The sequence below is a fragment of the Schistocerca serialis genome, chromosome 6, assembly GCF_023864345.2.
Source record: "Schistocerca serialis cubense isolate TAMUIC-IGC-003099 chromosome 6, iqSchSeri2.2, whole genome shotgun sequence".
Taxonomy (NCBI): domain Eukaryota; kingdom Metazoa; phylum Arthropoda; class Insecta; order Orthoptera; family Acrididae; genus Schistocerca; species Schistocerca serialis.
Window position 1 is genome coordinate 222,400,331 of NC_064643.1, and position 25,898 is coordinate 222,426,228.

The following is a 25,898-nucleotide window of genomic DNA, read 5'->3' on the forward strand; positions in this document are numbered from 1 at the left end:
GATGCCTGACAACGTAGTGCTATCGCAACTATCATCTTCCTCTTTCGAAAGGCTAATTTTTACGATAGTTTTTTACTCTCGCTAATTCTACTGGAAATCTGCACCATCTATGCAGTACTCGTTTGCGCCGGTATCTTGCATGAAGCTTTTAACGTTTTATGACTGAAAACTTGTTACTGTACTTCGCTTCACTGTGGTAATAATTGTTCAGGTTGTAACACAAGGTGGTCGTCTTAGATAAAAACGAAACGCAAGTTATTACACTGCATATACGTCGCGATGTACAAAGATAAACGTTGTCTTTAGAAGTAAATACAGTGTCTTCCGGTGTGGATACAAATACTCTTACGCCAGATAATGTCCATATCGTTAAATTAATTTGTGAATGATAAACGTTTTTGTGGCTTTTAATTACGCTTTTTTTCTCCCGCTAACATCAGGGAACCTCTAAGTATCACCATTATTTTTGCATATAGTTATACACCCTGTATGAAACGTTTGAGTAGCCGTCTTTATTTTTATGCAGAACCAAAATTTTCTTGATTTAGACCATTTTTAAGCGTACCATTTCAAACGCTGTTAATGAAGCCAATCGCACACATAAGTAAAGAAATTTATAGAGCGGGAAAAGTTTTAATTCAAAAATATGTAGTAGGTTTGTTTTGATTAATGGCTGGCCGTGGGCATTTCTGTGGAAGAAACCAATTCTATTTCAATATCACGTCCGTGGCCAAAGTAATGTACAGTGGAACGGTATTTCATAGCTCTTGCATTAACGTGTTCGCATTTAAAATGGTGTCCCAGAATTTCCTGGGGCTCATATCAAGACAGTTTCATGACAGAACTTTCAGATTTTACTCTCGTTTAGTTGGCTTGGCTATACGTTTCAGCAATAAAATAAATATGGATCACATGTTGGTGCAATATACTTGATTACAATCCACTTCGGCTGTTTATTCATTCAAGTAGGTTTTAGCTTGGCCTTGTAGATTACGTTCCAGACTGTCTGATCTGGGAATATACTGTACGAGCTGCTCACAGATAATCGAACTGGGGAGCTTCCCAACTTTTCGCAGCAGTACTAGCCACTTAGTCATGCAGGTGGATGGTTGCATCGGTACAGTAGGGTGGTATTACGTATTAGTACTATACGAAGTAAACAGAGGCAGTGTTATGAGTTAGAGATAGGTCTTGGTCATCAGTGGGAACTAGTTCACTGGCGCCAAGTTCTTTTTTTGGAATCGGTTTATTTTACAAGTTCATTGTCACATTTTTATCTAATCATATAATGCTATATGTCTCTATCAAATTTTAATTTATTTTCATACCACCACCAGCCAAAAACTGTTGTTAAAATGATATCATTCAATATCTGTTAATTAATATTACCAGTTTCCAGAATGAGATTTTCACTCTGCAGCGGAGTGTGCGCTGATATGAAACTTCCTGGCAGATTAAAACTGTGTGCCCGACCGAGACTCGAACTCGGGACAATTGCCTTTCGCGGGCAAGTGCTCTACCAACTGAGCTACCGAAGCACGACTCACGCCCGGTACTCACAGCTTTACTTCTGCCAGTACCTCGTCTCCTACCTTCCAAACTTTACAGAAGCTCTCCTGCGAACCTTGCAGAACTAGCACTCCTGAAAGAAAGGATATTGCGGAGACATGGCTTAGCCACAGCCTGGGGGATGTTTCCAGAATGAGATTTTCACTCTGCAGCGGAGTGGAAACATCCCCCAAGCTGTGGCTAAGCCATGTCTCCGCAATATCCTTTCTTTCAGGAGTGCTAGTTCTGCAAGGTTCGCAGGAGAGCTTCTGTAAAGTTTGGAAGGTAGGAGACGAGGTACTGGCAGAAGTAAAGCTGTGAGTACCGGGCGTGAGTCGTGCTTCGGTAGCTCAGTTGGTAGAGCACTTGCCCGCGAAAGGCAAAGGTCCCGAGTTCGAGTCTCGGTCGGGCACACAGTTTTAATCTGCCAGGAAGTTTCATATCAGCGCACACTCCGCTGCAGAGTGAAAATCTCATTCTGGAAACATCCCCCAGGCTGTGGCTAAGCCATGTCTCCGCAATATCCTTTCTTTCAGGAGTGCTAGTTCTGCAAGGTTCGCAGGAGAGCTTCTGTAAAGTTTGGAAGGTAGGAGACGAGGTACTGGCAGAAGTAAAGCTGTGAGTACCGGGCGTGAGTCGTGCTTCGGTAGCTCAGTTGGTAGAGCACTTGCCCGCGAAAGGCAAAGGTCCCGAGTTCGAGTCTCGGTCGGGCACACAGTTTTAATCTGCCAGGAAGTTTCATATCAGCGCACACTCCGCTGCAGAGTGAAAATCTCATTCTGGAAACATCCCCCAGGCTGTGGCTAAGCCATGTCTCCGCAATATCCTTTCTTTCAGGAGTGCTAGTTCTGCAAGGTTCGCAGGAGAGCTTCTGTAAAGTTTGGAAGGTAGGAGACGAGGTACTGGCAGAAGTAAAGCTGTGAGTACCGGGCGTGAGTCGTGCTTCGGTAGCTCAGTTGGTAGAGCACTTGCCCGCGAAAGGCAAAGGTCCCGAGTTCGAGTCTCGGTCGGGCACACAGTTTTAATCTGCCAGGAAGTTTAATATCAGCGCACACTCCGCTGCAGAGTGAAAATCTCATTCTGGAAACATCCCCCAGGCTGTGGCTAAGCCATGTCTCCGCAATATCCTTTCTTTCAGGAGTGCTAGTTCTGCAAGGTTCGCAGGAGAGTTTCTGTAAAGTTTGGAAGGTAGGAGACGAGGTACTGGCAGAAGTAAAGCTGTGAGTACCGGGCGTGAGTCGTGCTTCGGTAGCTCAGTTGGTAGAGCACTTGCCCGCGAAAGGCAAAGGTCCCGAGTTCGAGTCTCGGTCGGGCACACAGTTTTAATCTGCCAGGAAGTTTAATATTACCAGTTGTTAATACATACAGAGTTTAAATAATAGTAAAAAAGTTTTAAAAATGCCCTTCAAACGCTTCAGAAGATTACAGGCTGTGCCTCAGATGCTGAAACTTGAATTAACGACATTTATAAATCTAAAGTACTTTTTTTTTTATCCACGATCTGGGATAACTAAACAACCAGTTCTAGCGAACAGGGATTCTTATGTTAGTTTTGATATACAGCGTGAGCACAAAAAAGTCTTGCCCTGATTATAAAAATTTATAACAGGATAACCATTTGACATAATAAGTTACATTTGATGCCGTTAAATAGGTCAGTGTTACTAGTCATTTTGTAAGACCACTTACGTTAGTAAACCTCAACGTGTGCTCCCTTGGCAGCTCGGAAAATGTCGAGGCGGTGATCCAGTTCCCACCAGGTGTTTCGTAACATGTGTTCTGTCACAGTACCCACAGCAGCTTGTATTTTAGCCTTCGGTTCGTCGACGTCAGCAACTGATGTGACGAAGACTCTGTCCTTGATACAGCCCCAGAAAAAAAAAGTCAAGGGGCGTAATGTCCGGAGGGCGGGGTGGCCAGGGTGTTGGATCGTTCCTTCCAATCCACCGATCCTAACATTACTCCCACCCCCCACCCCTCGTGAATTAGACACAGGACAGGGAAAAAGCAGTTTGTTGCTTTAATTTTTGACACCAGTTTAGGTTACGATTCAATTGCTTTGATGAGATATTTCAGTGATAGATCATTTTTCGAATCCACGTTTTGTAATTACAGTCAAGAGGAACCAACCTCATTGCAGAAAATTTGGCAATAATCCGCATGTGTCCACACCGTACGCTTTTTGTGAGATTTGAGAGTGATTACCTATTGTCTGATGTTCAATTCCATAAGGTATCCATGTCTATTTTTCGTCGCGCAGATTTATATAAGCATGTGATACTGCGACAACGTTCTTTACTTACTTGTACTCATAGAGCGTTTACAATATGAATCTTGGGTCATAAACAGTCATATGACAAAGCGTAGCTTCATAGGTCAGGATTTCGTCTAACTACTCTCGATTATACACTGAAGCGCTAAAGAAACTGTTACAGGCATGCGTTTTCCAATGCAGAGGTAATTAAACAGGCAGAATACGGCGCTGCGATCCGCAATGCCTACATGAGACAACAAGTGTCTGGCGCAGAACGGTTACCTCTGCTACAATGGGAGGTTGTCAAGATATAAGCAAGTTTGGACGTGGTGTTATGGTAGGCGCACGAGTGATGGGACACAGCATCTCCCAGGAAGCGATGAAGTGTGGATTTTCCCGTACGGCCATTTCACGAGTGTGCCGCGAATATCAGGAATCGGGTAAAACATCAGATCTCCGACATCGTTGCGGCCGGGAAAAGATCCTGAGAGAACGGGACCAACGGCGACTGAAGAGAATCGTTCAACGTGACTGAAGTGCAACCCTTCCGCAAACTGATGCAGATTTCTATGCTGGATCATTCGTAAGTGTCATCGTGCGAACCATTCAACGAAACATCATCGATATGGGCTTTCGGAGCCGATGGCCCACTCGTTCATCCTTGATGACTGCACGACACAAACCTTTCCGCCTCGACTGGGCCCGTCAACACCGACATTGGACTGTTGATGACTGGAAACACGTTGCTTGCTCGGATAAGTCTCGTTTCAAATTGTATAGAGCGGATGGACGTGTATGGGTATGGAGACAGCCTCAAGAATTCATGGACTCTTCATGTCATCAGAGGACTGTTCAAGTGGGTGGAGGCTCTGTAATGGTGTGGGGCGTGTGCAGTTGGAGTGATATGGGACCCCTGATACGTCTAGACACGACTCTGACAGGTGACACGAACGGAAGCATTCTGTGTGATCACCTGCATTCACTCGCGTCCATTGTGCTTTCCGACGGACTTCGGCAAATCCAGCAGGGTAATAAGACACCCCACACGTCCAGAATTGCTGCACAGGGACTCTAGGAACACTCTTCTGAGTTTACACGCTTCAGCTGGCCACCAAACTCCCCAGAAATTAACTTTATTGATCATACACTACTGGCCATTAAAATTGCTACACCAAGAAGAAATGCAGATGATAAACGGGTATTCATTGGACAAATATATTGTACTAGAACTGACATGTGATTACATTTTCACACAGTTTGGGTGCATAGATCTTGAGAAATCAGTACCCAGAACAACTACCTCTGGCCGTAATAACGGCCTTGATACGCCTGGGCATTGAGTGTACAGTGTACAGGTACAGCTGCCGATGCAGCTTCAACACGATACCACAGTTCATCAAGAGTAGTGACTGGCGTATTGTGACGATACAGTTGCTCGGCCACCATTGACCAGACGTTTTCAATTGATGAGAGATCTGGATAATGTGCTGGCCAGGGCAGCAGTCGAACATTTTGTGTCTCATGAAAGGCCCGTACAGGATCTGCAAATTGCGGTCGTGCAGCATCTTGCTGAAATGTAGGGTTTCGAAGGGATCAAATGACGAGTACAGCCACGGGTCGTAACATATCTGAAATGTAATGTCCACTGTTCAAAGTGCCGTCAATGCGAACGAGAGGTGACCGATACGTGTAACCAATGGCACCCCATACCATGACGCCGGGTGATACGCCAGTATGGCGATGACGAATACAGGCTTCCAATGTGCGTTCATCGCGATGTCGCCAAACACCGATGCGACCATCATGATGCTGTAAACAGAACCTGGAATCATCCGAAAAAATGACGTTTTGCCATTCGTTCATCCAGATTCGTCGTCGAGTACACCATCGCAGGCGCTCCTGTCTGTGATGCAGCGTCAGGGGTAAACGCAGCCATAGTCTCCGAGCTGATAGTCCATGCTGCTGGAAACGTCGTCGAACTGTTCGTGCAGATGGTTGTTGTCTTGCAAACGTCCCCATCTGTTTCCTCAGGGATCTAGACGTGGCTGCACGATCCATTACAGCCATGCGGATAAAATGCCTTTCATCTCGACTGCTAGCGATACGAGGCCGTTTGGATCCAGCACGGAGTTCCGTATTACCCTCCTGAACCCACCGATTCCATATTCTGCTAACAGTCATAGGATATCGACCAACGCGAGCAGCATTGTCGCAATACGATAAACCGCAATCGCGATAGGCTACAATCCGACCTTTATCAAAATCAGAAACGTGATGGTACCGTTTTCTCCTTCTTACACGAGGCATCACAACAACGTTTCACCAAGCAACGCCGGTCAACTGCTGTTTGTGTGTGAGAAACCGGTTGGAAACTTTCCTCATGGCAGCACGTTTTAGGTGTTGCCACCGGTGTCAACATTGTGAGAATGCTCTGCAAAGCTAATCATTTGCATATCGCAGCGTCTTCTTCCTGTCGGTTAAATTTCGCGCCTGTAGCACGTCATCTTCGTGGTGTAGCAATTTTAATGGGCAGTAGTGTATCTGGGTTGTCTTGTAACGTGCTTTTCAGAAGAGATCTCCACCCCCCTACTCCTATGGATTTATTGACACCGCTGCAGGATTCGCGGTGTCAGTTCCCGCCAGCAGGAGTTCGGACATTAGTCGAGTCCGTGCCATGTCGTGTTGCGGCACTCCTGCATGCTCGCGTGGGCCCTAAACCATATTAGGCAGGTGTACCAGTTTCTTTGGCTCTTCACTGTAGATGACTTACCACTAACACAGATTTTACATCGGAAACTGTTTGAACTGAATTAAATGTAAATACATGTATGGTTAAAACAGCGTTAGTGGAAAACAGTAAATTCGGGTTCGAGTCCCGGCGTGGCACAAATTTTCAGTCGTCACGACACTGTCAGGAGGCGTCTTTATTTGTTCGTCTGAAAAGTGAACACCGTCCTGGTCTCTATGCAGAGAGTTCACACTGGGCGTTTCTCCTTAAAGCGGCGCTTTTCACGATGACGACCGCCGAGATGCAGGGGACGGCGCGGAAAGGAGGTCGTGTCGGCTCTGCTGGAGATTTGCATGCGCTCAGACGTAACTCTTGTGGCGCTATGTGGTAGGGCGCGGTGGGGGAGGGGGTCTGTGGGGTGGGGGTGGGGGGAGCAGCAGAGCCGGTGGACGGCTGCCAAGGCGTCGCCAGGCGCGGCTATTAAGCGGCGCCTCTGGTCTGCTCTGCTGCTGCTGCTGCTCTCGCCTCGTTCTCAGAGAGGCCAGCTACGGAGCCGGAGGAGTTCGCGCCTGCGCACGTCGCAACCGGGTGAGAGTCAAGTGGCGCCTGATAGGTCAACACGGATTCCGCTGGCGGAACGTTTTAAGTGCTCCGCTCATGTTCAGAAAATTTCTTTTTTTACGTATTCTCGACATATTGTCGGTTGGAAGACTGACTAATACACTTAAGAAATAAGATATGTTTTACTCTACAGTCGTAATATTTTATTTTTGCCTATTGGATACCTGTTTCAGTACACAGTGTCATACTTAGGCCATCCCATAATCAAAAAATACCAATATATAGTTAGAGCATCATTGCAAGACTTCACGGTAAATGATGACAGCCAAAAAAATGTTGAAACATTCCAAGAGAAATTTATGAACTATTTTTCGTCTGTTACAGAAAACGTTTGGTATATAGAGTGGTCCATTGATCGTGACCGGGCCAAGTATCTCACGAAGTAAGCGTCAAACGAAAAAACTACAAAGAACGAAACTCGTCTAGCTTGAAGGGGGAAACCAGATGGCGCTATGGTTGACCCGCTAGATGCCGCTGCCATAGGTCAAACGGATATCAACTTAGTTTTTTTAAAAAATAGGAACCCCTATTTTTTATTACATATTCGTGTAGTATGCAAAGAAATATGAATGTTTTAATTGGACCACTTTTTTCACTTTGTGATACATGGCGCTCTAATAGTCACAAACATATGGCTCACAATTTTACACGAACAGTTGGTAACAGGTAGGTATTTTAAATTAAAATACAGAGCATAGGTACGTTTGAACATTTTATTTCGGTTGTTCCAATGTGATACATGTACCTATGTGAACTTACCATTTCTGAGAATACATGCTGTTACAGCGTGATTACCTGTAAATACCACATTAATGCAATAAATGCTCAAAATGATGTCCGTCAACCTCAATGCATTTGGCAATACGTGTAACGACATTCCTCTCAACAGCGAGTAGTTCGCCTTTCGTAATGTTCTCACATGCATTGATAATGCGCTGACGCATGTTGTCAGGCGTTGTCGGTGGATCACGATAGCAAATATCCTTCTACTTTCCCCACAGAAAGAAATCTGGGGACATCAGATCCGGTGAACGTGCGGCCATGTTCTGGTGCTTCGACGACCAATCCACCTGTCATGAAATATGCTATTCAATACTGCTTCAACCGCACGCGAGCTACGTGCCGGACATCCATCATGTTGGAAGTACATTGCCATTCTGTCATGCGGTGAAATATCTTATAGTAACATCGGTAGAACATTACGTAGGAAATCAACATACATTACACCATTTAGATTGCCATCGATAAAATGGGGGCCAATTATCCTTTCTCCCATAATGCCGCACCATACATTAACCCGCCAAGGTCGGTGATGTTCCACTTGTCGCAGCAATCGTGGATTTTCCGTTGCCCAATAGTGCATATTATGCTGGTTTACGTTACCGCTGTTGGTGAATGACGCTTCGTCGCTAAATAGGACGCGTGCAAAAAATCTGTCATCGTCCCGTAATTTCTCTTGTGCCCAGTGGCAGAACTGTACGCGACGTTCAAAGTCGTCGCCATGCAATTACTGGTGCATAGAAATGGTACGGGTGCAATCGACGTTGATGTAGCATTGTCAACACCAACGTTTTTGAGATTCCCGATTCTCGCGCAATTTGTCTGCTACGGATGTGCGGATTAGCCACGACAGCAGCTACAACACCTGTTTGGGCATCATCATTTGTTGCAGGTCGTGGTTGACGTTTCACATGTGGCTGAACACTTTCTGTTTCCTTAAATAATGTAACTATCCGGTGAACGCTCCGGACACTTGGATGATGTCGTCCAGGATACCGAGCAGCATACATAGCAGACGCCCGTTGGGCATTTTGATCACAATAGCCAGACATCAACACGATATCGACCTTTCCGTAATTTGTAAGCGGTCCATTTTAACACGGGTAATGTATCACGAAGCAAATACCGTCCGCACTGGCGGAATGTTACGTGATACCTCGTACTTATAGGTTTGTGACTATTACAGCGCCATCTATCATAAAGCGAAAAAAGTGGTCCAACTAAAGCATTCATATTACTTTACGTACTACACGAATATGTAATAAAAAACGGGGGTTCCTACTTTTAAAAGAAACGAAGCATATATCCGTTTGGCCTATGGCAGCGCCATCTAGCGGGCCAACCATAGCGCCATCTGGTTTCCCCCTTCAAGCTAGACGAGTTTCGTCCTTTGTAGTTTTTTAGTTTGATGCTTATTTCGTGAGATACTTGACCCGGTCACGATCAATCGACCATTCTGTATAGTATAACCTTAAAAGGTAGTCCACTACTCCCGTCACGCAGTGACAACCAGAGCACTCCTATTCGTGGACTGTTGAAGGCGTAGGAACAGGAGTAGGGGGTGTCACGTCTGCCGAACGTGTTTTGAAAACTTGTTCAAGAACGCTTTATCTGACGCCTAAACAGTATATAATATGTCAGCTTCGTGTACACACACACACACACACACACACACACACACACACACACACACACACACAAGATCGGCACAACTCCTCTAGATGCACTTCACTTCAACAGTGTCAGTCTTAGAATCCAAAGAAAATAGAGCGCAACAGCGATATTAATAATTAAGTAGCACTACACTAATTCTTTAGCAACATACTCATTCATTTCATTCATCTACACAGTATATGTGAATCGCAGTATGAAAATGTTCAAAGCAAAGGGATCTCTGGCACCAACTACAGGTTATAAACCGCGCACTTCGCCACAATGAACGAATCAACGTACAGTACTTCGCTCTCGGACAAAAAGAGACTGTTGTGGGGCGGAGCGAGTGAGAAATAACTGGTGCGCGCTTATGATCACCTGTAAGTACAGCCTTCAAACATAACTCCGTACTATCGGAATAACAGTTCTAATTTTCGCGCGAGATCGATTCCCAGGGCGTGTACAGGGTGATACATTTATAGTGTCGTGGCCATTTTGCTCCGAAACGAAAGGGGAAAATCGAAATTTTTTTCATACAAAATTTGCAGTATTCATAAGAGGACATAAGAGAGTGACTGTAACTCGTCCTTCATATGGTACTCTCAATGTTTTTTCAGTGGCTAATAACTTTTTTAAAAAAAGGGATGGTGTGTGTATTTTCTTCCAACGAAATGGAGACGTCATTCAGTTTTGAGTATAAAAGCTGTAATACATTTATCCGCTAGGGGTGATAGGTGATGTGATATTGGACAAATAAGAGAGAAAAACGTTTTCACACATTTTGACTTCACTGGCATTCATTTACGTACAATACGTATAGTACATGTACACTGCACAACCACAATTCCTATTCACATTAGAACGAATTTCAGTTTAGTAAATGCTCAAAGTGACGACCATGAGCTTCAATTAATTTCTGAAAACGCGCTTTAATAGACTACTGAACAGCGCTCAACATTTCTTTGCTGTCCGCCCCTGGTAGCTAACAGGCCGGGTTCGATTCCCGACTAGGTCGGAAATTTTCCCCACTCAGTGACTGGGTGTTATGTTGTCCTTATCATCATTTCATCCGCGTCGACACGCAAGTCGCCGAAGTGGCGTCAACTCGAAAGACTTGCACCAGGCGAACGGTCTACCCGACGGGAAGCCCTAGCCACACGGCATTTCCATTTCTTTGCTGACTTATGCACAGCCATTTCTAACATTTTGACGTAGATTTTCGGGTGTGGTTGGTATTTCTTAATAAACTACGTCCTCCTTGGATAACCATAAGAAAAAGTCTGGGGGAGAGGGGGGGGGGCGTTGGACCCGGGGAACGAGCAGTCCATTGGATAGGCCATCTACATCCTATCCATCGGTCAGGATAATCTCTGTTTAGTATTTCTCGAACTATAGCTGAGTAATGAAATGGGTAACCATCGTGTTGATACCAAATGAAAGCCCGTTCCACAAGGGCCATGTCTTCAAGAGACGTGAAAGTTCTTGATACAAAAACTTTCCGTATTTCCTGCTATTCAGTTCACCTTTCATGAAGTACGGTCCAGTGTTACGCAATTCCAGAACTCCACACTAAATATTCATGCTCCACTGCCTTTGATGCTCTACTTCCTGTAACCATCTTGGATTTTCCACTGATGAATAATGTGTATTATGTAGGTCCACTTGAGCGCCATTTGTAAATATCACCTAAACAGAAAATAAAATTTTGGAAAATGTATCGTTTTCAATTTGTACTAGAGCCCATAGACGAAATTCAACACGCTTCTGGAAATCATCCCCACGAAGGGCTTCATGTAAACTAACGTGATATGGGTGGAATTTGTTACGCTTAAGTATTCGAAGAACACTCCTTCGCAACATTTTCGAATCACGTTCCAATCGACGGGAACTTACGTGAGGATTAGCGGCAACTGCAGCTAATACAGCGACTTCCGAATTTTCCCAAATAGCATCTCTTCTTCAATTATGTTTTGTTGGTGCGTCAATCCCGATTCTGAAAATAAGTTCGCAAGTCGTTGAAAATTTCTTGCTGGTGGCTGCCCTCTTTCAGGGTACCGTTCTCCGCATAAGTTGCAAGCTGCTCTAGCGTTCCTATGAGCTTCAACATAAATGTATATCATACCGATTCTCTCATTAACCGTGTATCGAACATCCATGATTACAAAACGAAGTGGAGTTTACGGAGAATAGTAGGTAATGTTCTTACGAGGTTTAAATTGGCTCTAGATAAATTCGTACCGATGTCAACAAACCTGTAAACAAAGTATCGTAATGAGAATACAACTAAAACATCAACAAACCAGCTTACGTAGACAAATGGATACTCTTCATTGAATAACGATAACAATATATATATATATATATATATAGAGAGAGAGAGAGAGAGAGAGAGAGAAGTCATTGCGTGTGAAAACCATTTGCTGTCTTATTTGTCCAATATGACATCACCTATCATCCCATTTCCGTAGAAGAAAGTACACCACCCCATTTACAAAAAAAATGATTTGACCCCGAAAAAAAAAGACGAGCTGATGTCAGTGTCTTTATGTCCCCTCATGAATACTGAAAATTTTGTATGAAAAGATTTTCGATTTTCTCCTTCGTTCCGAGGAAAATGGCCATGACGCTGTAAACGCCTCACCCTCTGTATCTTGCACATACCTTGAAAGTGTGTTTTTTTCTCCTTAAAATATGAGGTCAAGTTGCTGATGTTCCCTTGTCAGTGTTATCATGCCTTCGAAAAATAAAGGTAATTTTTGTTAGTTTTTAGTAATTTTGGACTAGAATGTGTTCAGAATCTGCTATGACACTAATACCCCCTACAAAATCCAATAAGTAACTTTATTTAATAATAAGAATACCGCGATGAATTATTTTTGGACGTAGCACCGAGTCTAAATTCGGCAACGATCTATACTTTCACTTTATACTTGCACATTATTTTCATAATTTTTAGATGTCTGTCATTGAGTTTTATGAGTATTTAACGTATTGCAATTATTTTCAAACACAAATAGAATTCCCATGGAACACGTTGCAAAATTTTGGTGAGACACGAATTTTTTAAGCCTTTGTTTTAACCTTAATTTGCCCTGAACAATGCACTGATTCAATATTAACTTTTCCTTCATAAAATCCAAGTTCAGTACTGAGGAGGCTACGAGAAAGAATCACAAGAATATCACGTATCAAAAATGTGTTTCAGAACATGCAGCAGTGAATTAATAGTTTTGCAAGAAACTAATTTCACTTGAGTAGCGAGTTGAAAAATTTACGATTTTGCACTGGGTCAAAACATACAGGCAAGGGGGGGTCTCGGCTTTTGTGCCAGCCTGTACCATTTGTCTGTGGCGTTAACAAGCATCAATACACTCGCGTCGGGCAGCACACGAGAGAGAGAGAGAGAGAGAGAGAGAGAGAGAGAGAGAGAGAGAGAGAGAGAGAGAGGGAGGGAGGGAGGGAAGGGGGACGGGGTGTTGAGGCAGCAGTCAGCCAGCCAGTTAGTTATACGTCGGCAACTGGACAGTTGTTAATCTATCGCGCCAGCCAGCAATATGGAGTGGTAACCACGCATTAAGCGTCTCTATCGGTTTCTGGATAATTGTTTTTGTGTGATCAATCGGTTAAGCTGAGTGGAATGAGGATGAAGTGAGGCAATTACGTAAACTGCGTGCAAATCATCCGCGCGCCGCCAGCACTACTTGTCGCTCTGACGTCAGTAATGAGCGGCAGACAGCGCTACCTTCCGGTGGAAACGCCCGCCGCCACACATTTCCCGCGGCCACACCGTCGGTGTATTTTCGGTGTCAGAATGAGGCGCAATTTTACGAGACCCAAGAGCTAATCAAATTTGTAACCTCGGGTAGCTTTCCGCAGCTCATAGTAACACGTCTAAAGAAGAAGTTGCCTTGTCAGACGCAAAGGTATATGCAACAAACAAAATTAGGTGAAGAAAGAAGCAGACGCAGTTCGCATGTAACCAAACAAATAGCTGCAGCGAGGTCCTGTAAATATAAATTCAAAGCAGTCAAAAAGTCAAAGAGTAACGTTAGGAAAAAAGCAAGAGAATTTTACTGAAGGCTAAATAGGGTGAAGCCGAATCCAAAAATAGCCTGGGAAACAGTACGAAAGTGAGGAATTTTTAAAGAGCTTCAATTCTACCAGTATCTCCCCATGCTTTCCAAACTTCGCAAAAGTTTTCTGCTTAAACTGTGAGACAAACACTTCTGGAACACAAGCTTCCGTGGAGAAGAGGCTTACCGCAGCCTACGTGATTGTTTTCACTACAAAAAAAGGCAAATATACTGTTAGACGCTCGTCGATAGAGCATTAGAGACGGAGAACATAAGGTAAGGATGCGTAAGGAATCAGTCCAGCCACTTCAAAGGAACCATCTCCGAATCTGACACATGTGATTTACGGAAACAACGGAAAACCTAAAATTGTATTGCCAGAAGAGAATATGAATCGTCGTCCTCTCGAATGAGAGTCTAGTGGGCTAACCACTACGCCACCTCGCTCTGTGCTTCCACTTTGAATCTTTCATTCTTCCCGTGGTGTTGAGTAAACCGCTTGTCCGCGATATTCCTTTCTCCGTAAGTGCCAGTCTAGAAAGGTGTGAAGAAGAGTCTTTCTGAATTTGTGTGACTTATCGCGTAATCGAAATTTAGCTGATTTCTTTTAGTACTCGTGTGAATAACTTCGCGCTTTTCTTTATTCAGGGTCAATTTCCACTTTTCGCACCATACAGATATCTTATCTAGATCATTTTTCAAGTCGTTTTGATCATCTGATGACTTTACAAGACGGTAAATGACAGCATCATCCGCAAACAATGTAAGACTGCTACTCAGATAGTCTCCTATGTCGTTAATATAAATCAGGAACAATAGAGGGTCCGTAACACTTCCTTGGGGAACGCCGGATATTACTTCCGTTTTACTCGATGACTTTCCGTCTATTACTACGAAACTGTGACCTTTCTGATAGGAAACCACGAATCCAGTCGCACAAGTGAGGCGATACTCCGTAGGCACGCAGTTTGGTTAGAAGACGCTTGTGAGGAACGGTGTCGAAAGCCTTCTGGAAATCTAAAAATATGGAATCAATTTGACATCCCCTGTCGATAGCACTTATTGCTTCATGAGTTTAAAGAGCTAGTTGTGTTTCACAAGAACGATATTTTCTGAATCCGTGCTGACTATGTCTCAATAAATCGTTTTCTTCGAGGTGCTTCAAAATGTTCGAATACAGTATATGTTTCAAAATCCTACTGCAAATCGACGTTAGTGATATAGGCCTGTAATTCAGCGAATTTCCCCTACTTCGCTTTTTGGGTATTGGTGTGACTTAAGCAATTTTCCAGCCTTCAGGTACGGATATTTCTGTGAGCGAGTAGTTTTATATAATTGCTAAATATGGAGCTATAGCGAGTAGTTTTATATAATTGCTAAATATGGAGCTATTTTATCAGCATACTCTGAGAGGAACCTGACTGGCATACAATCTGGACCGGAGGCCTTGCCTTTATTAAGTGATTTAAGCTGCTTCGTTACTCCGAGGATATGTACTTCTATGTTACTCATCTTGGTAGTTGTCTTGATTGGAATTCAGGAATTATTACTTCGTCTTCTTTGGTAAGGGAGTTTCGGAAAACCGTCTTTAATAACTCTGCTTTAGTGGCAATGTCATCAGTGACTTCACCGTTGTTATCGCGTAGTGAAGGTACTGATTGCGTCTTGCCACTGGTGTACTCTATGGATGACCAGAATCTCTTTGGGTTTTCTGCCAGAAAGGACGCCAATTCCGCCGGGCAGCTGAGCCTAACCCGTGGGATACCTCAGCCAGCAATAGCACGCGACATTTAATTTTTAAAGACAAGGATTTTCCTCCGGTAACAGTCTGACAGCACCAGCGCGACCAAGAACACAGTCCGGAGGTGGGCCGCTTTTTTGCCCCAGGATGCGTCCGTTAATTGGTTCGTGAGACTCCTGACTGCGTGACGTATCCGCAGCCCGCTGCGGCGAACTCTGTTTGGAGTGGTCCAGCCGGCGGCGGCCGTGCGCGCCGAATCGCCCCGGCTCCACTCCACCAGGCCGCCGCCGTCGCATAATATTGGTGCTGGCCCCGGCGCGAGCGGACCTCCCTTCTTCCCGGCACCCGGACAGTTTAATTAAATGCTTCGGCTCCGCATTAAGAGATCGATTTATTGTGTGGAATCTCCGAGTACGAGCCGCCTCGCCCGGCGCACAATGAGCTCTCCGTTTAATTCTCGCCTCGTCAGCGGTGGGCCTCGGCGGTGCTGGGACGGGGGTAGGGCGTAGCGGGTAGCGGCTACGGAAGGGGGTGCTCCGCGGTGGAGGTATTAGCGTCGTCGAGACGCCACTCGGCTGATGCCAATTACGCCTGATTCGACGCTCTCCTCGTCCGCTTCCACCCCCCTCCCCCACCCCCCTCTCCTACGCCTCTTACCAACTACTCTGGTGGCAAGCAAGGTACAAGGTACTCGTGTCACTGGAGAATTCTATAGCTGCGCCTGGCGACGCAAAGGTAGCGGCACTTTTACGACTAATTGTCAACGTCTCTGCCAACTCAGAGTTTAGGATTTGGCAAAGCATTTCTACAAGATTAAATTGTAAATGCCGTGTGCCTAGGGCCTCCGGGTCGGGTAGACCGTTCGCCTGGTGCAAGTCTTTCGAGTTAACACCACTTCGGCGACTTGCGTGTCGATAGAGATGAAATGATGATAAGGACACTTTTTTTCTCTAGCTGCTCATTTTTATGACCCACCGTCTGTCTAATTTCTTATGGTGGGTCGTATGTTGCCACATATCCGCTGTGACTGGGTCCGGGGACCGGTGTGACTGAAAGTAACACCACCCCGGCTCCCGTCCCCACCCACACCGTTGCCCGTGTCTCGCCACGTGAAGGCGGGCTCTATTTGTTTACATCCATTTGATATCTTTTTTGTGCAGTTTTATAAAAACTTATAACAAATACAAAATCAAGTGAGATATTAATAAACAAAACGAAATTATATATTTATTTACAAAGAAGGAAGGAAGGAAGAAAATTGAATAGAGAAGAGATAGGTATAATATTGCCCGTCACCTGGTTGTGGGCGGCGGTCCGGGTCTTGGTTCAAATGGTTCAAATGGCTCTGAGCACTATGGGACTTAACATCTGAGGTCATCAGTCCCCTAGAACTTAGAACTACTTAAACCTAACTAACCTAAGGACATCACACACATCCATGCCCGAGGCAGGATTCGAACCTGCGACCGTAGCGGTCTCGCGGTTCCAGACTGACGCGCCTAGAACCGCTTGGCCACACCGGCCGGCCCCGGTTCTTGCCGGCCGCGGTGGTCTAGCGGTTCTAGGCGCTCAGTTCGGAACCGCGCGACTGCTACAATCGCAGGTTAGAATCCTGCCTCGGGCATGGATGTTTGTGAAGTCCTTAGGTTAGTTAGGTTTAAGTAGTTCTAAGTTCTAGGGGACTGATGACCACAGATGTTAAGTCCCATAGTGCTCAGAGCCATTTGAACCCCGGTTCTTGGAATGACCCTCAAGACGCTGGCCATCGCTCACCATGCCTTTAGCATCTGCCATCCTAAAAGCTAACGTAACTGGGAGAGATTAGGGTACGTTAAAGCTAGAACTGAGACTAAGACCTCCATGTCCAGCCTGATAAACTATTTACGATATACAATAGAGAGGTAACTGCTTTTGTGCTTGGCTCAAAGTTGCTAGTGGAAGGGTGTTTATGGTAAAAGTAATAAACGTAATGACGCTAATGGTTTGTGTTGAGCCTACAAGGCTCCTAGTAGAGTACATCAGGCGCAAGCACCTCCCGGCCCCGCCGACAACACGACTTGAACGATGGTTTTCCCCGATCAACCCATCCGTCGGGTTGGGCTCAAAAGAGAGGGACCACAACTAAGATCCTTCCATCCAGACTGTGCGCTGCCTCTTAACGGAAGGCGTAGGTCCCTTGCAGAGGTACCTAGCTTTAAAAACTTATTAGACATGGAGGTACTGTTATCTATTTACATATTTACATATAAGGAGCAATCCTTTTTTATGATTGTGTGTGTCTTGTGCACCTCTTGTCGGTTGTTCCAGACTGTTCTTTGAAATGGTGTTGGTCGACACTATGGATCATCCGCGCTGGACGCTTCAATATCTGTGCTGGTGCCCTGGTCTGTATCTGTTTCTTCTTCATCACTCGTAGTGTTAATCATGTCTGTGTCCCCCTGGACATCATGATGTCTATTTTGAAGGAAAGGGACAGAAATGTTGATGATGATGATGATGATGATGATGATGATGATGATGATGATAAGGACAACTTAACTTCCAGTCCCTGAGCGGAGAAAATCTCCGACCCAGCAGGAAATCGAACCCGGCCCGTTGTGTATGACATTCGGTCGCGCTGACCACTCAGCTACCAGGGGCGGACTTCTACACATTGAAAAATCAATACAATGAGAACGATGGAATATTACGAGACGATATAGAGCTGTCTCGACTGGTTTCGAAATGATGCACAAATCGTGTGTTGTGAAGCCTCAGGGTATGTGACTAAAAGTTATTGAACAGATCCACAGAAGGAATGCAAAATGGAAATCAACATCAGCAGCGAACTTGAATTTCATTATCTTTTTACCATCTCTGGTGAATATTTGTGACAAACAAAGAGAGTTCCTGTGGGGTGGGGTTTTCTTTTTGAAGCCACCTATTCTATGAAGTAGGCTGGGGACCTCTGTATAATGCCTTGCAGCCACTCACAGTGATGGTCCTCGTTTGAGAATAATCGACGAAAAATAGTTTTACGTAACCCTGAGCCTTACCAGACAGCTCTTATCATATAACTAGAAGCTGGTGCAAACAGAATCCATGAACAATTGAATGGATTTGGATTTCATCCTCTTCTCTAGCAAGTTCATGTTTATTCCGAAACAGTTCAGGTGTGTTCTGAAGCATATTTTAAATATTTTTTATTGGCGATAAAAATAAGCGTCACCTGGCTGTCATTATGGAGTACATTTCGGTAGAATAGCTTTTGTTGTGCATGTAGCTCTTCCAGAACTATTCACAAATATTGTGTCGCATAAAGTATCGCCAGAACTCACAAACATTTCAATAAAGATTTAAAAAGTACCCTTCCCCCCCCCCCCCCCAATGGGACTCGAACCTATACCCTTCAGGACGGAATTGACACAACTTGGCCGCCACGCTATTGCAGCGTTTAGAAAATAAGCTGTTATTAAGGTTATATGAATCATTACAATTCTTCTACCTAGATTACTCGTAAAGAGGACCTCGGCAGGCTGACTGGCTGCAGGGTGTGATACCCGGAACCCTACACCACTGTACAGGAATTTAAAAAATCTCTCTCCCCCTTCATATTTCCACGTGGCTCACTTCTCCTATTTGAAAATCATCATCAGTAGCGGCTCAGTTCTGCATCTTATTCACATCTTTGCTACGGTGGAACGTATTTTGTATCATAAACAGTCCAATAGCTCCTGTTAAAACTTGTAAACTGTCAACGGCAAATTTTTAGCGTGCAAGCAAATAAATATAATTTTTAATACGATGAAAAGTCCCGCCGTGCAACTGATGTGAAGAATAATTCTCACTGACAATGCTTCAAAATAAAAGAAACGTGCGTATCACACTCAAGGTATGTAGCTTAGTTGCAAAATTTTATCTGATACACTAAGAAGGAGATTCGCCTATTAACAAGTGAATAATAAACGTCATCTCAGTTTTTTTCGTCTGCAGTGTGGAAGATACGGAACAGTCCGTTCGATATTTGATGTTAGAAATCGCGGCAGCGAAGGCACGACGCATTTAATTTCGTACTATCGCCCGCTTCTTTTTTTCTGGTTTAACGCTTGGGTTGATTTTAAGGGCAGCTCCTCAGTTTCCTTTTAAATTTCAGCCGTTTTTTTCTCACATTACACATTAGTATCAGTTGTCCGAGTGTACTATGCAACAGGAAAAACGGTGTTTGGTGTAAAAGTTTGAGTTTTCACTGCATGTTTTTATGTTTAAACGCCGTCCATACCGTTTTTTTAACTGAATTTTATCGTGTTTCCTTTCTGGAGGATCGTAGTCGCAATTTCTGAAGACTGGCCACTCCTGGTTATTATGACAAAAATATGTTAAATATAATATTATGAAGATTTTCCAGAGAGCCTAAGGCGATAATGTAATGAGTTGTTCTCACCACACCTAAGCATGCTGTTATTTTTATAGAACAGCTGTTTCCATATCGAGTAACTTGTCGCTTTCGTTTGGCCCTATTTACGAGACTCAGAAATTTCTTGTGAAGGTTTCTCCTAGAATGTGTATTTCTATTGCACTCCAACACTAACTCCGAGAATAAAATAGTTTTCGAGCCAATAGTTCGCTACTTGATCTGCGGATATCTCTCCTGAAAGTTGGAGCTCACTCGCTCTGTATTATATGCTATCGGGTGTTACTGAATCAAGTGCTGAAGAAAGTAAATGAAACCCGAATGTGAAAGCGTTATGTAACTGTGTTATGTTTATTTCTGTAGTCCGTGAGCCAGCATAAACGGTTATATTTCGTTACACAACCGCAATGTGCCAAATAAACCGCAGAATAATGTAATGTAGATGTAATTGTAATGTACCTGATAACGGCAGCGTGCTGCGAACGTCGTGCTAGTACGTATTAAGCAGTGGAAACTATTTTCTAAAAATGGAGAAAAGGAGTTGTCAAAGTCGCTAAAATTTTGACAATTCCTGCAGAACTCTATGTTTCAATAGTAGTTGCTGATGAGCGACGAGGAACTCCGTTATGCCTTACAAGTAGTTTGAACTTAAATTCTGAGATCACGCGCCTTACAAAACAAAAGCAGATTCAAAATCACAGACTTAAATTAAATCCGTCCCAACAGGCCTTGGAAGTCCTAACGGTACCGACCGGCCGCCGTGTCATCCGCAGCCCACAGGCGTCACTGGATGCGGATATGAAGGGGCATGTGCCCAGCACACCGCTCTCCCGGCCGTATGTCAGTTTACGAGACCGGAGCCGCTACTTCTCAATCAAGTATTTCCTCAGATTGCCTCACAAGGGCTGATTGCATCCCGCTTGCCAACATGCGCTCGGCAGACCGGACGGTCACCCATTCAAGTGGTAGCCCAACCCGACAGCGCTTAATTTCGGTGATTCAGTGTTACCACTACGGCAAGGCCGTTGACAAAAATCACAGACGTTTACGAGTACTTCATTCGTCGTTTACAAATGACACATTTAAAGCCTCGATACTGTTGATTGTTGATAGATCGTGTAAAAAGCCTGCTGACTTGTAGGAATTTTCCTAAAGAGGAAACGTTGACATAACGAGCATCAGATGGTAATGCCAAATACCACTGCTCCATGTTGGCACATTACCTAATTCGCTATGAGACAACGGCCTTGCCGCAGTGGATACACCGGTTCCCGTGACATCACCGAAGTTAAGCGCTGTTGGCCGTGGCCGGCACTTGGATGGGTGACCATCCAGCCGAGATGCGCTGTTGCCATTTCTTCGGGGTGCATTCAGCCTCGTGATGCCAATTGAGGAGCTACTCGACCTAATAGTAGCGGTTTCGGTCAAGAATACCATCATAACGACCGGGAGAGCAGTGTACTGATCCCATGCCCCTCCTATCCGCATCCTCCTCTGAGGATGACCGGTGGTCGGATGGTCCCGATGAGCCACTTGTGGCCTCTAGACGGAGTGGTAATTCGCTATGGAATTTAGCATCATCCATCAATGGTCAAAAACATCGCCTGTTTATTTCAAACAAGAGATCCATCGAAATACTGAGAATTTGTAAAAGCACCGTGCGAAGTAGCGCCCAGGACCTTCAACAGTGTTTATCACGTCTGGCAAACTTTTATCGGTACAGAGGATTTTATTTCATTAATAACTGCATGGTATGTTGTGGCGCGTTAAGTTTAGACTACAGCAGGGGTGGGCGATGGTTTTGCTCGGGGACCGCTTTGTAGAAGCAGAGGTTAGCGGATGGCCGGAGCTTTTAAAGTCATTGCATGCATTAATTAACTTCGCATTTCAGAAACGATGAAAGTGGTTTAACAAAAATATGGCTGTCTTAGAGGGATATTAGATAGGCGTATGCGGCCCGCGGCCCGCTATTTGCCCACCCCTGCCCCAGAGAGCGTAGAGACGTGAGTAGACTGACCTGATGTAGTCTGTCTTGCAGAGGATCATGTTGGCCTTGGTGAAGCAGGAGCCGCCGATGTCTGCGAGCATGGCGCCGCAGCAGGAGCACTTGAGGCAGCCGTTGTGCCAGTAGCGATCGAGCGCGTGCAGCAGGAAGCGCTCCACGATCTTGCCACCGCAGCCGGCGCACACCTTCACCGTGCCGCCGGTGCAGTTGTTGTTGTTGTTGTTGGCAGGCCCGCCGTTGTTGTTGGGGTTGGGCCCCGCGCTGCTGGCGGGACCGCCGCCGGGCCCGCCGCCGCCCACCGTCGTCGCCGCGGGGTTGTTGTTGTTGGCGTTGCCGCTGTTGTTATTGTTGTTGTTGGCGTTGTTGAGGTGGTGCTGGTGGTGCGGGTGCATCTGCTGCGGGCCGCCGCCGGGCCCGCCGGGTCCGCCCCCGCCGCCACCGCCGCCGCCGCCCCCGCTGCCCGGGCCGGGCCCGAAGCCGTGGTGGTCCCCCGGTCCCGGGCCGCCCGCGCCCAGCACGTGGCCGTTGCTGACGGGGCCCCCCGGGCCGCCGCCCCCGCCGCCGCCTCCGGGAGGCCCACCCCCGGGCCCGGCCGCAGGGTGCGGCGGGTGCGGGTGGTGGTGGTGATGGTGGTGGTGGTGGTGCGGGTGGTAGGAGCTGTTGTCCGGAGGCGGCGAGTGCGGACTCGCCAGCTCCGTGTAAGCGTGGTAATGCGGGTTCATGGCTGCCGTGGCCAGCTTGCCGGTGTGCGGGGCTGCTGCCGCGCACAGTTCTGCAACACACGAACAACACGCCGCCGCTGTAATACAATACTCTCTTTCAAAGATCGTCGGGCTTGGTGGATGTCACGAACGAGACATGTGTGGAAAAAGACACCAAACAGTTTAACCCTCAGACTACCAACGGGAAGAATGTGTCCCACCATAGGTTATCGCTATGTATCAGTGACCCACTGGTAAAGGGAAGCCAGCTACTGGTTAGCAGAATTCTTATAATTATAGATTGCACATGTAGCTGGTGCCTTCCTTGAGTTCGCCGGCCGGGCTGTCCGAGCGGTTCTAGGCGCTACAGTCTGGAACCGAGCGACCGCTACGGTCGTAGGTTCGAATCCTGCCTCGGGCATGGATGTGTGTGATGTCTTTAGGTTAGTTAGGTTTAATTAGTTCTAAGTTCTAGGCGACTGATGACCTCAGAAGTCGCATAGTGCTCAGAGCCATTTGAACCTTCATTGAGTTCCATTGTTAACCCTCGTCACCGTATTGTCACAAGTGATTGCTTCGCACCTGCATATAGGCAACCACATTACCAGATTCGTAAAGCGGGCTGACTATACGCCTTTTCAAATACAATCGCGTCAACGACTTGCATTCACGAACTAGTACTAGCCACATCACAAACTTAGCCCATATTGAGCACCTCTAGTATGAGTTACAAGATTGGAGAGATTCTCTGCCCACTGATGTGTGTCTCCTACCAAAATATCTAATTAGGTTTTGCGCAGTGGTCTTCTGAAACCCAAGAGGTTCTTATGAGTAATCCTTTGTGTCATACTCCCCGGCCCACCCTGCTTGTAAAACGAAATGACCGGAATTATTTATATCATATTCTTACTTCTGACTAACACATTAATTAAAATAACCATACACCAACGTTTTTGAAATAAAATTGATGGTCAAAGGTTAACGCCATACTTGCTCGACGAATAGTTCCAGGCACCATTAACAATTAATGTTCGACATATACCCAAGAAAGGTTTTCACTTCAAATATTTTAACAGAGTGTAGCTAACAACTCCAGAAAAGAAAAGGAGCATATGAAAGAAGTATACATCAACCAGATGGACGGTAAGGACAGTAACATAAAAGAAAAATAAATACCCAAAATTTGATCGGCTGTCAATTTAGAAAACTTCGACGATCATGAGCTACCATCTATAGTGAAATCTACCTGGTATTTCGCGGTTAACAGAAAAACAGGTACCGTATTCATTTTGATTATTCACCAATATGTTCCCTAACTAATAATTTAACAGGTACTGAAGAAGACAGGTTTGTACACAAAAGTCTCGACGTAATATGGCACTACAACAGACAAAAAAAATCACTTGCGTCAATAGAACGTGTCCTAATCGCTATTAAACTAGCACCTTTCCTACAGTCAGACGAGATACCATTTCCAAACGCAAAATGAATGAAACCAACGGGATTTAGGTCACACGACTATCTCTTAAAAAAAAAAAAAATACTGAATATTTTTCGATATAAAACATCTTATGCTGGATAAGACCAGAAATAATAAAGAAAAGTGCGCAAATTTCCTAAAAATAGGACTCAGGTGAAAAGTTCAACGATCATAAGGACTTTGTTGTGAAGGAAGCAGTTACTGTTTTACAGTTTATTGTTTTATTTATCTTTTTAATATTTCAATCTACTGCATATAATTTCTGTCTATAATATCACACTTTTCCATTATCTATGTTTTAAATTTTTGCACGATGTAAATGGAGTACCTTCCCCTAATGGAACAGAAGAACATCTTTCTTTTCTAGGAGTAATACTAATTCTATTTCCTTTTATTATAAAACTGTCAATCCAGAAAGAGGAAGGATTTTAGTTTTAATATGACACCGTTAAATTTTACTCAGTAAGAAGTGTTTACTCATTAATAATGTTTAAAAACACTTGGACATTAAAAATGAGCTAAAATAATAAGCACTAAAAGAACTTAACAGGGAAAACAATTACAGCGGATGCATTATTGGAGACTGTAAGAACGGATTAGAACGGGAGGTTCGGAGAGTGCATGCCAGGAAGCCGAAAGAGCCGAATGGACACTGGGTCGAATTCCGGTGAGACGAAATTTTTCAGTCTGCCTTTGCCCTAGCTTTCGTATCTCGATTATGTGAAGATGAGGCAGGGACGTCACGTGGTTCAGATTTTACGTTAAACTATAGGTCCCCTTTCTCCCGTTGGATTGCTACGTAGATTAGAAGCACGAACGTCGCCAGAATGGCATCCAGCTAGAAGACTTGCACCAGGCGCACGAACATCCCTCTTGAGAGCCTCTCAGGCAGTCGTGGCATACGATATTTATTTTATATCAGAAAGTAACTTCTATATTTCTCGTAAAATAACTGTTAGTTCTGTGAATAGTTCCGCTGCCGCATGTATTCGCCATTTCATTACTCTTTCCAAAGGATAAAATTTGACGAGCTTCTTCTTATGTATAATTAAGTACATTTCCGTACACAAGATGAGTAGTGCAAGGTGTACCACCACATTTATTTCGCCAACGATTCAAGATTCAGCGCTGAACCTCGCGTTTGGAAGGTGGTCTAGACGCAGGCGTATACCCCTACGCAAACTCCCTGTAGCGTCTTTCGATGACGTTTTCGGTCAAGCTTTCCTGACCTCAATTTGTTCCTTAAGGAACTCTCTTCAATCCCTCGAAATCATTTTGTTACATTCTGTAAGTGGTGTATTTACAGTGTGCAGTGGAGAACGCTTGTTCTCGCACGTTACGTTCAATGATATCTCACAGAGGGCGAGTGACGCTGCAGTATATGTGCAGGTACGCTATTAGATGGCGAATACAGAAAGACGGCTCAGTTGCATAACGTCGACGCATTTTCCATTATAGAATATACACGTGTCACGCTCGAAAGGTCAAGGCAATCCGCTACGGAGCAGAGAAACGAATGCTAGAACTGTATCCCACGGAGCTTTGTTGACCGCATCGCCGTCTCACCTTTTTCTGAGGATCTTCCCCGATGAAATGAAGACTACTTTTCTACGCGTTGCAAACAGCAGAGCGGACTGATTTATGCCTGATGCTTCAGCGAGCGCTGCGCTACAGATTATCTAAGGTCTCGTTTCAGTTATCGACTAGCTATCTTTTTTCCACATTTCCCTGAACGTGATTCTTCTTTCGTTACAGACTAAAGAATGGAATAAAAGTTGATCAATGCTAGGTCAGCAGTAATTTAGGGAGTATTGGTCTCGCTGATATACAGGGTGAGTCACGAAGATATGCAAATATTTTAATATGTTATTCTACAAGTAAAACTAAAGAAAAAAGTTAGTATAAACATAGGTCAGCAAATTGT

The 25,898-nt window shown here is 44.9% G+C and overlaps 1 protein-coding gene across 1 annotated transcript in view; it reads right to left on the minus strand.

The window, feature by feature from the left end:
- Positions 1 to 25,898, minus strand: part of LOC126484771 (LIM/homeobox protein Lhx2-like) — a 687,897-nt gene that overhangs the window by 370,231 nt on the left and 291,768 nt on the right. Inside the window, exons 2-3 of the mRNA XM_050108368.1 lie at positions 22,318 to 22,565; positions 21,806 to 22,221 (exon numbers count right to left, since the gene is read on the minus strand). Of these exons, the coding sequence (XP_049964325.1) occupies positions 21,806 to 22,221; positions 22,318 to 22,515 (614 nt within the window). The 5' untranslated portion in view covers positions 22,516 to 22,565. The remainder of the gene's footprint in view (positions 1 to 21,805; positions 22,222 to 22,317; positions 22,566 to 25,898) is intronic.